At 45.4% G+C, this 15,450-nt stretch overlaps 1 protein-coding gene across 3 annotated transcripts in view; it reads right to left on the reverse strand.

Moving 5' to 3' along the window:
- Nucleotides 1-15,450, reverse strand: part of dcbld2 (discoidin, CUB and LCCL domain containing 2) — a 159,493-nt gene that overhangs the window by 109,404 nt on the left and 34,639 nt on the right. For all 3 annotated transcript variants that reach the window (XM_072513521.1, XM_072513520.1, XM_072513522.1), the window contains exon 3: nt 12,918-13,055. In XM_072513521.1, coding sequence (XP_072369622.1) covers nt 12,918-13,055 — 138 coding nt within the window. The remainder of the gene's footprint in view (nt 1-12,917; nt 13,056-15,450) is intronic.

The raw sequence follows: 15,450 nt of genomic DNA on the forward strand, positions 1-15,450 counted from the left end.
GGTAGAATGAGCGGGAACGGTGGTGTTCCCTGTTTTATAGTGAGTGTGCTCTCACTGGTGATTGGCTGTGATGTTGCGTGTGTGTTGATTGGTCCGTCTACCTGTCCATCAGTGTGTGTGTGTGATTGCACCATGATATGTTAATATGGATATCATGACAGTCTGGATGAGTTGGGGTAGAGGGTTGCGTTATCGAGGGGGAGTGAATTTAGACATGTGCAGATAAGGGATTTTGCGCGAAAAGAATGGAGAGCGTTTTCCAAGTTGATGGAATACACTTGTATGGAGCAACTGCTGCTGGGGGGGGGGGGGGGGATGAGTGAGCTCTTCCAGAGGGTGGCCGATGAGTGCGAGAAGTGCGGGCGGGGGCTGCCGAATCATGCGCACATGTTTTGGGGTTGTGAGAAGCTGGAAATGTACTGAGAACGGTGTTTGGGACGTTATCTAAGATTGCGGAAGTGGAGCTCAGGCCGAACCCAATGGTGGTGATCTTTGGGGTATCGGGGTGCCAGGGATGCTGGAGGAGAAGGGAGCCGATGTTGTGGCCTTCGCCTCTCTAATTGCCCGGCGGATGATCTTACTAAATTGGAGGTAGGATACGCCGTTGGGGACTTGAACGACTTTCTCTGACTGGAGAAGATTGTTGTGTTATGTAATTTGGAATAACACAAGCTGCCACTTGATGCAGTTTTGGGTAAAAGATGCTCCAGACTTTGAAGTTAGCTCAATGTGTTTTATTGAACTATTAGCACAGTTCTCAATGAGTTCGACTCTCTGCTAATCTAAATGTAGTAACTCAGTCTAACTGAACCAGCCTTGCTCTAAGCCACGTGCTGGGGTGTGATGCTGAGGATACACCCTGTCTCACGCTGTAGATGTTGGTCTGTGGAAAGAGGCGGGGTGTGAGTGCCTCATCCCTTTTATAGTGAGATACCACCCCTGAATGTCCTGACTGTTCAGTGGTCGTGTCCAATTCGATGTGTTCATTAGCTGCATGTTTGCATATCATGACTTTCCCCCTTTTTTTAATGTTTTGTTGGCGTATGTGAATGTATTTACATGTGACTGAGTCTGTCTAACGTGACTGACGGAGGACAACAGAACAGAGCAAACAAAACAAACATTCACAAGTCCAGTCTCTGAGGCTTGCGCGTGATCCTGGTCGACCGCTGGAGAGGTGGCGGAGGGGACGACAGCGTCTTGACAGGCGGGATGGAAGCCTGACTGGTGGCCTCGCGGTGCGAGGTATCAGGAGGTGGCAATTCAACATATGGAAATGGAGGAGAAAGTGGTTGCGGGCAGGCAACTATGCGCAGTCTCCGTCGATTCCTTCGCACGATGGAGCCATCAGCCATACGTACAACATAAGAGCGGGGCGCGGCCTGTCGAACAACGGCAGCCGGGGCAGACCACCCACCAGCCGGTATCTTAATCCTGACAGTGTCTGCCGGGGCTAGCACGGCCAGATCGGTGGCATGGGCATCATAGCCCTGCTTTTGACGGTCTCTGAGCTGCTGCATCTTCTGCAGCACCGGGAGATTTTCCAGGTTGGGCAGGTGTATGGCTGGAAGCGTCGTCCACAGGTCCCTCTTCATCAGGAGATGAGCCGGCGACATGCCAGTGGACAATGGAGTCGCCCTGTACGCGAGCAGTGCAAGGTGTATATCGGAAGCACTGACGCCTTGCAGATGGGCTGTTTCACGATGTGCACCCCTTTCTCGACTTTTCCATTGGACTGCGGATGGTGCGGACTGGAGGTGACATGCTTGAAATTGCATGACCTGGCAAACGTGGACCATTCTCGACTGGTAAAGCAACGGCCATTGTCGCTCATGACGGTGATTGGGATGTCATGCCTTGAGAACATCTCCTTACAGGCTTTGATGACGGTCCGAGGTGAGGTCTGGGAGCTTCAGCGCCTCAGGGTAATTCGGGAAATAGTCGATAATCAATATGGAGTCGCGACCATTCGCATGAAAGAGGTCGATGCCAACCTTGGACCATGGAGAGATCACTATGTCATGCTGTTGGAGCGTCTCCTTGCTCTGCGCTGGCTGGAACCGCTGACAGGTAGCAGAGTTCAGGACCATGTTTGTGATGTCCTGGCTGATGCTGGGCCAGTAGACAGCTTGCCAGGCTCTGCGTCTGCACTTCTCGACGCCCAGGTGTCCCTCGTGAATCTGGCGCAGCACCAAGCTCTGGAGACTGAGTGGAATGGCAATTCTGTCCAGCTTGAGGAGGTTATCATCAATCACCGTCAGGTCATCCTTCACATTACAAAATTGTGGGCACTGCCCTTTCTGCCAGCCATTGGTGAGGTTGTGGATGACGCGCTGCAAGAGGGGGTCTTTGGCTGTCTCATCACGGATGAGAACTACCTTCTCATCTGTCACCGGGAGAGTGCTAGCACACAGCTGCACCTGTGATTCGATGTGCTGGTTGACCTCCAGCGGCTCTCTGGGCGAGGTGACAGAGCGGGACAATGCATCAGCGATGATGAGCTCCTTGCCAGGTGTGTACACCAAGTTGAAGTCATACCTCCTAAGTTTAAGCAGGATTCTCTGCAACCGAGGCGTCATGTCGTTCAGGTCTTTGTGGATGATGTGGACCACAGGCCTGTGATCCGTCTCGACAGTGAATGTCGGCAGGCCGTAGACATAATCATGAAATTTGAGGATGCCGGTGAGAAGACCCAAGCACTCCTTCTCAATCTGTGCATATCTGGTTTCAGTGGGCGTCATCACCCTTGATGCGTAGGCTACTGGTGCCCAGGATGATGTGTCGTCTTGTTGAAGCAACACCGCACCGATGCCATCCTGACTGGCATCTGTGGATATCTTTGTCTCCCGGTCTGGGTCGAAGAATGTCAGGACTGGTGCAGTGGTGAGCTTAGCTTTCAGCTCCAGCCATTCTGTCTGGTGTGCCGCCTTCCACTCAAAGGTAGTTGACTTTTACACCAGGTTTCGTAAAGCCGTGGTGTGTGTGACCATGTTTGGAATTAACTTGCACAGAAAATTGACCAAACCCAAGAAGTTCAGCACCGCCTTTTTGTCCTCAGGGACCTTCATTGCCTCGATGGCCTTGATTTTGTCTGTGTCCGGGCGCACACCATGCTGTGAGATCTGGTCACCTAGGAACTTGAGCGTCGATGTGCCAAAACAACATTTGGACCTGTTTAACTTTACGCCGTTGGCATGTACACGGCGGAATACCTTCTGGAGACGGGACACATGTTCTTCAGGGGTCGTGGACCATATGATGATGTCGTCCACGTACACACGAACCCCTTCAATGCCCTCCATCATCTGCTCCATGATGCGATGGAATATCTCCGATGCCGAGATAATGCCAATGGCATGCAATTGTAGCAGTATCTGCCAAAAGGTGTGTTGAAGGTGCAGAGCCTTCTGCTGGACTCTTCCAGCTGGATTTGCCAAAATCCCGGTGATGCATCCAATTTGGTGAAGAAGCGCGCGTGTGCCATCTCACTCGTGAGTTCCTCTCGCTTCGGGGTGGGGTAGTGTTCCCGCATGATATTCTTATTGAGATCCTTGGGGTCAATGCGGAAGCGCAGGCCCCCCGAAGGCTTCTTTACGCACACCATCGAGCAGACCCAGTCAGTCGGTTCGGTGGCCTTGGATATGACGCCTTTTTGCTGAACATCCTTGAGCTGTGTCTTCAGGCACTCTCTCAGCGGAGCAGGGAAAGGTTGTGGTGCGTGGACCACTGGCTTGGCATCAGGTCGTAGCAGAATCTTGTATCGCTATGGCAGCGTGCTCATCCCGTTGAACACATCTGGATATTGGGCGAGGATGTCGTCGATGCCGGCCTGAAGATCCACATGAGAGGATGTTGTGGTGTAAACCCTTTGAACGATGTTCAGCTGCTTGCAGGCGTGCGCACCTTGTAGGGATGCCCTGTCCGGCTTAACAATTTCAAAGCGTAACCGTGCTTGTGTGTGTCGGTTGGATACGTGCAGATAGCAGGATCCCAGTGCCATGATGGCATTCCCGTTTTAATCCAGGAGCTTATAGGCAGCTGGAAGGACCGTGGGGGGCTTCTTAATGCGCCTGAAGTCTGCCTGTGAGAGGAGGTTGGCAGAGGCACCTGTGTCCAGCTTGAACTGGATGGGGCAGTGGTTGACCTTCTTCACTGCTCGCCATTCGTCCTTGGAATCCACAGCTAGGATTGACTGGACTTGCGATGAGTCTGGTGTGGCATATTCACACATTGTAATAACGCCCACACGGTAGGCGTTGTCCAGGCATTCATCATCTGGATCTGTTGCACTGCCGGGATCAGAATCCTGTAGGCATTGTTGCACACTCCGGATGCACTGTTTTCGGAATTGGGAGCGCTGGCTCCTGACTGGTGGTGCAGATCTGCACAGGGCTGCATAGTGGCCCGGCTTCCCGCAGTTTAAACAGCGTCTGCCTCTTGCAGGGTAGTGTTTCTTTAAATGGGCAGTGCCACAGTTCAAGCACGTCATGACGTCGGCGTCCTGAGTCTCTGTGCGTCGTTGCACATGCGCAGTGCGGTTCTCAGACGTCTGCACCTGCGCAGTGCGGGTTTCGGCCGCTTCGTTATCCCGTTTGCATCGCACATGCGTCGGGCCCCGTGAAGAGCGCGCAAACTGGTCGCTTTCGTCAATGTTGAGGCGCTGCATCCGGGAGATGGCCTGCACACTCTCCGCCTCGTGGGAGGCTAGTTTATCATTTTCTGCCGTTTTATACTGGGAATAGCGATTTTTAGCGTGCTCATGCACTGTGCATGTTTCAATCGCGACTGGCAGGACCATATGCTTGATCTTCAGTACAGCTCTCTGAGGATCAGAGTGAACTCCAAAAACGATTTGGTCTCTGATCATGGAGTCAGTGATATCACCGCCTTTGTAGGACTGAGCTAGCAGTCTAAGGTTAGTTAAATAGGAGTTGAAGGATTCGGCTTTACCTTACAATCGCTGCTGGGATATGTAGCGCTCGAAGATTTTGTTGGTGTCCACCTCAGTGGCTGTCAAACTTGTCCAGGATGGTCTGAAACTTTGCCTTGTCCTGGTCTTCGGTGAAGTGAAAGGAGTTGAATATTTCCAAGGCTTGATCACCCGCTGTGGTGAGGAAAAGAGCCATCTTCCGTGCATCAGGCGCACCATTGAGGTCTGATGCTGCGACGTAAAGCTGAAATTTCTGCTTGAATGTCCACCAGTTCAAGGACAATCCGAGATTGCCGGAGGTCCTGAGCTGGTGAGGAGCCGGAATCTTTTGAACTAACTAGATTGAACAGACTCCTGGTATCATGTTGTGTTGTGTAATTTGGAATAACACAAGCTGCCACTTGATGCACTTTTGAGTAAAAGATGCTCCAGACTTTGAAGTTAGTTCAATGTGTTTTATTGAACTATTAGCCCAGTTCTCAATGAGTTCGACTCTCTGCTAATCTAAATGTAGTAACTCAGTCTAACTGAACCAGCCTTGCTCTAAGCCACGCGCTGGGGTGTGATGCTGAGGATACACCCTGTCTCACTCTGTAGATGTTGGTCTGTGGAAAGAGGCGGGGTGTGAGTGCCTCATCCCTTTTATAGTGAGATACCACCCCTGAGTGTCCTGACTGCTCATTGGTCGTGTCCTATTCTATGTGTTCATTAGCTGCATGTTTGCATATCATGACAAAGATTAAGTTTGAGTTGAGCGGAGGGCTTCGAGATGCAGTGAGGGTTGTTCAAGACAATGTTGAGGAAACGTTTGTCGCAGGAGGGGGTAAAAAGGAGAAAAATTGTACAAGCTGTGGACTGTGATTTTGTGGAGTGTGTATTTTATATGTTGCTGTAGAATAAAAGTACATTTTAAAAACAAATATGTTCGGACACATGATATAATGGTTGCAGACTGGCTTCAGAAACAATTGGGTCTCCCTTGAGCCACTCCTGTTCCCTCTGCCTGATCGGCAGACCAACCACGTGGACACCAACTACAAATCAAAGTAGCCTCCAAGACCTGCCTACAGGCACCAACCCCTCACCATCCACAAACACAAGTGGGCCGGTTGACAGTGACACTCAGCAGTGTTTCCCTCACAAAATAGTAACTGCCACCTGTAGGAAGAGACCAAATCCACCTCAATTGCTACTTAATATACAACTCCCGATGAATAGCGTCCTCATGCAGGCAGGCATTCCACTCACTCCTAAGCTTTCAGCATTAATGCAGTCAGTAACGGAGCCAATTTGCTGAAAACGTTCCTTCTGTTTAAAACTGTCGTAGGTCTCCCACGACGCCTGCTCTAGTGTGCTTATTCAGTCTTAGCCTCCTGGTTCTCCTACGCTGCAGCAATGACTGAGGGGGTCGCAAGATATTGTGGCAAGAGACTTGGGGTACCGAGGTGATAGCACCTCGTAGTTGGTTGGAGGCTATTTCCCTTCTAGGAAAAGAGAGAGAGTACAGAACAGAGCCTCAGTTTTGAAAGGAATTCCTTATTTACAAGCAATAGCAACTCAACTGATTAGTCATTAATATTATGGTCGCGATCACCTAAAGAAACACCAGCCTCAAACAAACACTTCAGTGAACTAAATGATATAGATACAGAATGGCTGTTTTAGCACTTGAGGTGCTGCAGCAGCAATGGACTTTCCTTCCCCTCTCCACACCACCAACATCCCCCCTCCCCCGCCGTTTGTTTTCACAGTAACATCATTGCAGTGTTTATGTAAGCCTTCGTGTGACACTAGTACAGATTATTCTTATTATTGTGTGCCAGGAGAAGCAGTGCTTCCCACTGACCCTTCCAGCTAAGCTGCCGATCTGCCTCCATTCCTGTGTTGGTACCTCCTGACATTCTGCATTCCCACCCACTCCTCCACCTTTCCCCATAAATATCCAAAGCTAATAATTTCAAGGTCAATCTTGGAAAGAAAAGACCCAGTGATGGTCTTATTAATGATCAGAATTTGGCTGCCTGACTGAACAGTAGGATTTGTCGAAGTTTCAGGCATACACCCTTTGTTAACTCTCCTTTTATCTTTAGACTCTGACAAACCTGGTTTCAAATATTTTCTGTTTTTATTTCAGGATGTTAGACTGGTGTTTCCAAACAATAGCTTTAATATCCACCAAGATCAGTTTAGCTTTAATTAGAATCCCTCATTCCCGATTCAACTCACTTGAGGGGGTGTAGAGGAAAACCTACATTAACAGGAAAAAAGCATAATAGCATGCTTTTTATTCAGTAAAAAAACTACAAAATAGCAATAATACTTTATAAAATACGTTATACACCCGTAAAGTATCAATGGCCTCTTCTGAAATCCCTCACTTGTACAAGAGTTGACGATATTTTTTGAGGTGGATTTCTGTTTCTATTTCTTAGTTAGGTGTAGGCAGTTACAGATGAGCAATGCCAGAGCATTCCACAGGGTTAAGTGATGTGGTAGGAACTGATCATTAACAGGGAACTTGTTAGACCAATTGTGTATCATAATGGGCAGCGTGGGGCAGTCAACTGTTGAGAATTCATGCGTAAGCTCCCTGGGGCGATTGGTTTTCCCCACTGCAGCTGCTTTGCCCTTATGCTATGGGCTTTACATGAAACAAAAAAATGGCAGAGGTTCACATTCCCAGCAACCTTGTTTACCCAACACTTAGATAAGACTGAGCGACACAGCAGAAGCAGCAGCTTAGAGGGAGGTACACAAAGATAATAGAAAAAAGACATTGAGTTGGGAGCGAACTCCAGCTGTTTCTCAGCAACAGCTGCAGAGAGTTACGGAATTTCGAGTTACAGAAATTTGTTGAGTTTATGATGGGCCAGCTGGATACACTGCAATTAGAGCATCAACAGCTACTTCCAAGAGTCTGGGAGGAGAAGCAATGATTAACTCCTCGGTGTAGGGGGAAGGGTGAGTGGCACAACAATAAACACAACCATAAAACAACACAGGGAGGATCAGAAGGAGCTGGAGGTGGAGGAGGATTGTGGGATCAACCGTGTTAAAGTCATCAGATATGTTGAGGAGAATGAAGAAAGGTAGTGTAACATGGTCACAGAGGCAGAGGATGTTATTTGTCACAGTCATTTGGTGCTATGGGAGGAGAAAGCATATGATTGAAGAGATTCAAACATAGAATTACGGCAAAGACAGGCATGTATTTAGGAACCTACAACATGCTCACGGACTTTGGAGAGGAAAAGGCAGTTTGAGATAGGGCTGTAAGAACAGGAGGGTATATTGTGGGCTTTTGAGGGGGGGTTAGTGACAAGGTTTTAGAAAGGCCGTGGTACAGACAATGAAGAAAGGGATCCATTTTCAATGTCAGTTGTGATGGGGGCTAGATGATTAGCAGGTTGGTCAAAATAGACTCAAGGAAGCAGGAGGTGACCCCCCATGGAAAAGGTAAGATTGACTACGATATTGTTTTCTGCCAGTCTTAGCTGTTCCAAGCTGAAAGCATAAATTTATATGGGCCCTGTGCACTACAGCGCGTCACGGTAGCACAGTGGTTAGCACTGTTGCTTCACAGCGCCAGGGACCCGGGTTTGATTCCTAGCTTCGGTCACTGTCTGTGTCCGCGGAGTCTGCACATTCTCCCTGTGGCTGCATGGGTTTCCTCCGGGTGCTCCGGTTTCCTCCCACACGTCCAGAAAGATGTGCTTGTTAGGTGAATTGGACATTCTGAATTCTCCCTCTGTGTACCCGAACAGGCGCCTGAGTGTGGCGACGAGGGACTTTTCACAGTAACTTCATTGCAGTGCTAATGTGAGCCTACTTGTGACACTAATAAAGATTATCTATATTATGACACCTGTGAAGACTGCAGTATGTGACTAATAACATGTCGATGCATTCTATCTGTGGACCCAGCTGCTGTAACATCATTTTTGACCTGATGCCGTATCAGAAGCCTGCTGATCAGACAACTGGAGATGTGAAAGGAATAGATATGAGCGAAGAAAGTCCAGCTGGATCTCAGCAGCTATGTTAAGTCCAACACAGCATGTAATTGTGGCTACAGTTACAGCACAACGAGAAACTAACTCAGCGGCTCTGTAAAAGGATGTGGTCGACCACAAGTACACTCATCTCTTAGCACAGATACTGTGCAATCACAATCTTCACATCTATTTTATTTCCTTGGTTAGTTTTAATTGTCTCAGGACTTGATAATTCACTGTATTAGAATTTAAAAGCAAGAAAATCAATTGTGATGAGTTAGTACAGGAGTAATAGCAGGGCAAGAGTAAGAATGCATTGAAATTGGAACAGAAAATTACCACAGAAGATGTTTCGTGTCCGAGTCACTTCCACCTATCCCGCACCCCAATCCTAGAAATAAATTCTGACACTTACAGAAGAAGTAACATCTCTTGAATTTATTTAAAGCAGCAGCAATGCTGTTTAGCTTGTGCAATTTAACCTTCTGAAAATTTTCCAATCAGCAACTGCTACCTAGTTACCCATTTGTGATCAGGATTGTGTTTTAAGAGTACTGACTACACTACAATTCTTGTAAATGAATACAAGATCGTGCTAGATATCTGATTGGAATGTACAGAACACATGCCTGATCAAAGTCATAGCCCGAACATGTTAAGGATCATCCACAAAGTTAAGACAGACGATGGTTTGGCAGAAAATCAAGTACTCGCATAGCATTCACCAGAATCTTTACAATAAATGTCTGGTCTCCCAAGATACTGAGTCATTAAAGCATATAGATAACACTACCAGATGTGCATTCCAGATCGGTGACTGTACATTCCATTAATAAAATGGGTTGTATTAAAAATGTGTAGAATATAAATTTGAGTGTAATTTATTCTGCAGGCTCCACAACAATCCATAAGAAACTTCAGTTACTATGGGAATGTCAAGTGCACGTGACAGATAAGCATTTCCCCAGAAACCTGTGAAGCAGGGCATTTTAGTCAGAAGAACATTGAATGCAGGTATAACCCTGAACTGTAAGATTGTTACCTGGATGGAGGAAGATCTTGAGGTACAGGTCAGGAAATGACCATGCAAAAGGCAGATGGAGGCTAGTTTGCACAAAGGGAACTTTAGATAAAAGCAAGGAAGAGTCACAGAATTTGTACATGACAAGTGCGTTCACATCGTACATGAAGGATTTTAGAGCCATATTAAAGTTAATGTGGACAGGGGCGATTAAGGGAAAGGTATTTTTTTTAATGCTTAAAGGTTTCAGGAGGGTAAAAGTTGAAAGGTTGCTTTTGGTGATCAACAAGAGAAGAGACTAATAATTATTGTTAGTTGACTGACGTGAAAATATTTGTTTCAACGCAAAGGGCTATTAGAACATGGAACGCTTCATCACAAAAGACTATTGAGGCAAAGGTTATAATATAATTTAAAAGGGAACCGGATTCCCATTTGAAAAGGAAGAACACAAGGGGATATGGAAAGGCCAGAAAAATCAAATTGCAGTAGACAGTATTATTTGCATCCTTCTGCGCGGTCATCTTTGTCGTTAATCCATCAGTTAAGGATCTTATTCCTTGGATTAGCTAAAGCCAAAAAGACACTGATTCTTTTCATTCCCACCTCTCATCTCAATCCAGCATTGCGAGTGATGCTCTAGAACCAGAGAGCATAGTATGGAGCTGCCCCGTCGCCCATTTAAGACAGAGTTGAGGAGGAATTTCTTCTCTCAGAGGGTAGTGTTCTGTGGAATTCTTTACTGCTGAGGTTGGGCCATTAAGTATGTTCAAGGTTGAGATAGACAGATTTTTAACCAGTAAGGGAATCAAGGATTATGGGTATAAGGCAGGAAAGTGGAGTTACAGATTATATGGCGAAGCAGACTCAATGGGCAGAGTGATCAACTTCTGCTCATATGTCTTATGGTCCGTTCCCCTGCTGCATTCTTTCATGGGATCCATAATCCACACAAGGAGTTGAACTTTCTGCTCAGAGATACCCGACAAGGGATTTACGTGAGCAATAGAACACTTAGAGATTTGGGACCACAAAGTGCTTAGAATCTAAGTGCACAATTAGAAACTGAATAAACAAAGAGCACAATGTAACATGAGGAACAATTACTTCATATGAAAGATGGAATATAGTCGACTCATGATCATTCAAAGTTTTTTTTTGAACTAAATAAATTTGAATTATTTAATTAATCTCAATTAAGGAATGTAAATAACATTACAAAATGAGAACTTGCACGCTAAAGATTAAAGTAACAGATCATTTGAATTAATTGTCCAGTAAATTAGAAGCCCTATGAAATGCATTAAAAAATATTCCAAGAGATGCAAATAAAGTTAAAAATGGTCAGTCAGAATAGGTACAGAACATCAATTGGATTGGATTGGATTATTGTCACGTGTACCGAGGTACAGTGAAAAGTATTTTTCTGCGAGCATCTCAACAGGTCATTAAGTACATGAAAATAAAATAAAAAGACAATACATAATAGGACAACACAAGGTACACAATGTAACTACATAAACACCGGCATTGGGTGAAGCATACAGAGTTGTAGTGTTAATCAGATCAGTCTTTTGATAGCTATTCCTAGTTAACGTTCGTTATTGACCTGGCCAACAGTACTCCCTCAAAAATGTACTTTAAAAATGTCTCAACTTCAACCAAGAAATTGTCATTTTGGGCGGATTCGGCAGGGTGTTTCCCGACGGCTTTTTGGGTGAGATCCAGACCGGTATTCACCTACACTTGATCATTTTCTTAGGCCTTGGGGAGTCTATTCCCGGTCTAGCCCACATTTAGAAATGTTTTTGCAGTGGGGAGCTGAACTCGCCAGCGAGACCGGCTGCTCAAAGATCAGGGCGCCATTTTGAAAGATTGCTCCAATCTCCAAGCGCCCGAAGGACCCCCCACCCACAGCTCATTTAAAATGCATATCTGGAGTTTGCCCCGTGAGAGCGAGATCCAGATCACAACGTCTCGCGAGATTCCATTGAATCTGGCGAGACGTTTCGAGCATCATAAACCTCGCGAGATTCAACGGCCTCATCTTGACACCAGGTCGGGCGTGACAAGGCTACTGAATCATGCGCCATGTAATTACTTTTTTGTTTATGAATTTAGAGTACTCAATTATTTTTTTCCCCCAATTCAGGAGCAATTTAGCATGGCCAATCCACCTAACCTGCACAACTTTGGGTTGTGGGGATGAAACTCACGCAGACATGGGGAGAATGTGCAAACTGCACACGGACAGTGACCCGGGGCTGGGATCCAAACCCGTGTCCTCAGCGCCGCAGTCCCAGTGCTAACCACTGCGCCACATGCCGCCCTCACCATGTGTTTACTTGACTCATTGCTGCTTGCGGAATATTTTGCTGCCACAAAATAGTTACTGTGTTTGCCGATGTAACAGTACTTCAATGCAATGTTAAAAAGAACATCTGTAAAGCACTTTGAGAGACATTTTAACGTGATAAAACCTAATAAGGCAAGCACTATTCCGACCTCTATATAATACGTGTTTAAACTATTTCGGTTGTAATCAGTGGGCTTTACTTTCCAACTGGATCTCAAATGAAAATGACATGCTTGCAACATCATGTTGTTTGATCCATCTAATAGTGGTTCTAATGTAACCTGCAGCTGACAGCACGCTGCTATCTATCACCTCAGATCCTATTCTGCCACAAAGCCAGCAGACCATATTTACAAACATTCTAAAATAGATACTTTGTGAGCTGCCTGAAGTAAAATTTATTGTTTTGCAGTTCAGAATTCCACCATTCTTAGCACTCATTAATTCACCAAACTTCTGAATTCCTTTAGTTTTCTGAAATAAATCATTTGGAGATTGTATCACAACTGAGCCGAGTGTGGAGGTATCCATACAACGGGGTTGGCAATAAGTGAGAGAATATCCTGGAAATTATTCAAACAGGAGACAGAGAAGCATGTATTCCTCACACAATACCTGATTCGTTTGACGTAGAGTAAGATGCAAGGAACCCTCGGCCAGAGACGTGAGTCCCACTCATGAACTGAACAGTAGCTTCATTGCTTTCTGTTTCTATAACCTTGTCCCACTGAATTCCAAGTCCACAATATTTATCTGGAAAATGAGCAAAACATTAGTCAACCTTTGAAAGAAACAATTGCGTTATAAGTCACAGAATAGATATAAAGCAATAGTTTTGGCAGTCACCGCAGTGATTAGAAACCCGACGTGGAAATTATTTTCTGTTAGCTTGTTCTGATCAAAGTCTGGAGTTTGGGCCAAAGAGTTGCCCAGAGGGATCATTCAAAAACACATAAATAACAGTTCTGCAGGCGGTCATCAACCATCCTGTCCAAACTTTTTATCCTCCATTCCTAAAGGAATTGACTTCTTTCTGCAGTATAGTTCTCCATGCCTTTTGAGTTGGCATTAGGTATCGCGTCCAAGAAAACATTCCAAAAGTGTGAGCTCTGACACAATGCTGGCAGAGTGTTTAATTACAGAGGGCATCAAAGGAGAGCTCAATCCAGAGTTTGCTGGAGAGCTACTTTTCGAACACAGGACTCGAGGAAAGAACCAGGATCAGAAATATTACTGCCTATTAGCGGAGGCTAATTGTAGTGCCTTAACTGTTGCCCCAGCTGAGATCTACTGCTTAATACTGAACACAAATTGTACCTGGACCGAGTGCTACACCAGGCTGTACTTTTATCAAATAATGCAAAACCGGAGGATTGGGGAACAACTTCTGCACAACACAGGCAAACAAATAATTCCAGACTTTACTGAACTCATCATAGTGAACAGGATCACTGAAGGGATGAATCTGGAATTAAACAGCTCCCGCTGAAATACTATAACATATAAGCATAAGAAATAGGAGAAGTAGATGATTCTGTACCATTAAGCCTACTCGCCTTTCAATAAGGTCATGGCTGATCTGTATGTGTTTCAAGTTCCACATTGCCATCTATCCCTGATAATGTTTAATTCCCTTGCCTAATAAGAATCTATCTATTGAGTTTAGAAGGATGAGGTGGGATCTCATTGAAACTTACAGAATACGGAGAGGCCTTGATAGAGTGAACGTGGAGAGGACTTTTCCACAAGTAGGAGAAACTAGAACCCGGGGGCACAGCCTCAAGACTGAACGGACAATCCTTTAAAACTGAGATGAGGAGGAATTTCTTCAGCCAGAGGGTGGTGAATCTGTGGAACTCATTACTGCAGAAGGCTGTGGAGGCCAAGTCATTGAGTATCTTTAAGAGAGAGATAGATAGGTTCTTGATTAGTAAGGGGGTCAGGGGTTATGGGGAGAAGGCAGGAGAATGGGGATGAGAAACATATCAGCCATGATTGAATGGCGGAACAGACTCCATGGGCTGAGTGGCCTAATTCTGCTCCTATGTATTATGGTCTTATGATCTACCCCAGCCTTAAAATATTCACTGCGATGAATGTAGGAATTTAAGAATGTAGGAATCGGCGGGGTACGCCGCACCAGAAAATTGGTGCAGCGGGACAGAGAATCCTACCCATTGTGTTTAAACTTAATTAATTAGGTCATGGGATTTGAGTGGGATAAAGGTGATGCAGTAATGAGAGTAGCCAGGGCTGCAGCAGTCAGTTTTGGGTTTAGACAGTTTTGGCTGAGAGCTGAACAGTAGCTTCTGTAAAAGGCTGTCAGGTAAAGCACTAGTCTGACACAGACAAAAATCTGCAGGCTGTTTCCTTATAGGTTTTCTCTCTCTCTCCACAGAGTCTTTTAAATAATAATAACCTTTAACAGTGTCAATATAAGGCTTACATTAAAACTGCAATGAAGTTACTATGAAAAGCCCCTAATCGCCACACTCCAGGGCCTGGTCGGGTACACTGAGGGAGAATTCAGAATGTCCAATTCACCTAACAAACACATCTTTCGGGACTTGTGGGAGGAAACCTGAGCACCCGGAGGAAACTCACGCAGACACGGGGAGAACGTGCAGACTCCGCACAGACAGTGACCCAAGTAACTTCATTGCAGTGTTAATGTAAGCCTACTTTGACACTAATAAAGATTATACTATTAAAGGAATTCATTATCCAGAGGCTAGCAAGTAATCCTGTGTTTATTAGCCCTATTTAAAAGTGGGTTTTGTTTGATTGGAGACAAAGAAGATAGCAGTTAGGAGTTAAAGTGTTTCCTGTCTGTGTGGAGTTTGCACATTCTCTCCGTGTCTGCATGGGTTTCACCCACACAACTCAAGAATGTGCAGGTTAGGTGGATTGGCCACACTAAATTGCCCCTTAATTGGAAAATATAGTTGGGTACTCTAAATGTATTTTAAAAATAGGAGTTATTTATTTTTATGGTTAAGCATGGTTGAACTTGTAAGCTATATTTCTGTGGCTCTGAAGGTAGTTTAAAAATGTGATAATAATAAAATTTGTTTTAGTATACCATACCCTATTTTGCATGGACATACTCCTGGAGTGGAGTATTCTTTCCTCATAGTTTTACAAATTA

The sequence above is a fragment of the Scyliorhinus torazame genome, chromosome 8 (genome assembly GCF_047496885.1).
Source record: "Scyliorhinus torazame isolate Kashiwa2021f chromosome 8, sScyTor2.1, whole genome shotgun sequence".
Taxonomy (NCBI): Eukaryota; Metazoa; Chordata; class Chondrichthyes; order Carcharhiniformes; family Scyliorhinidae; genus Scyliorhinus; species Scyliorhinus torazame.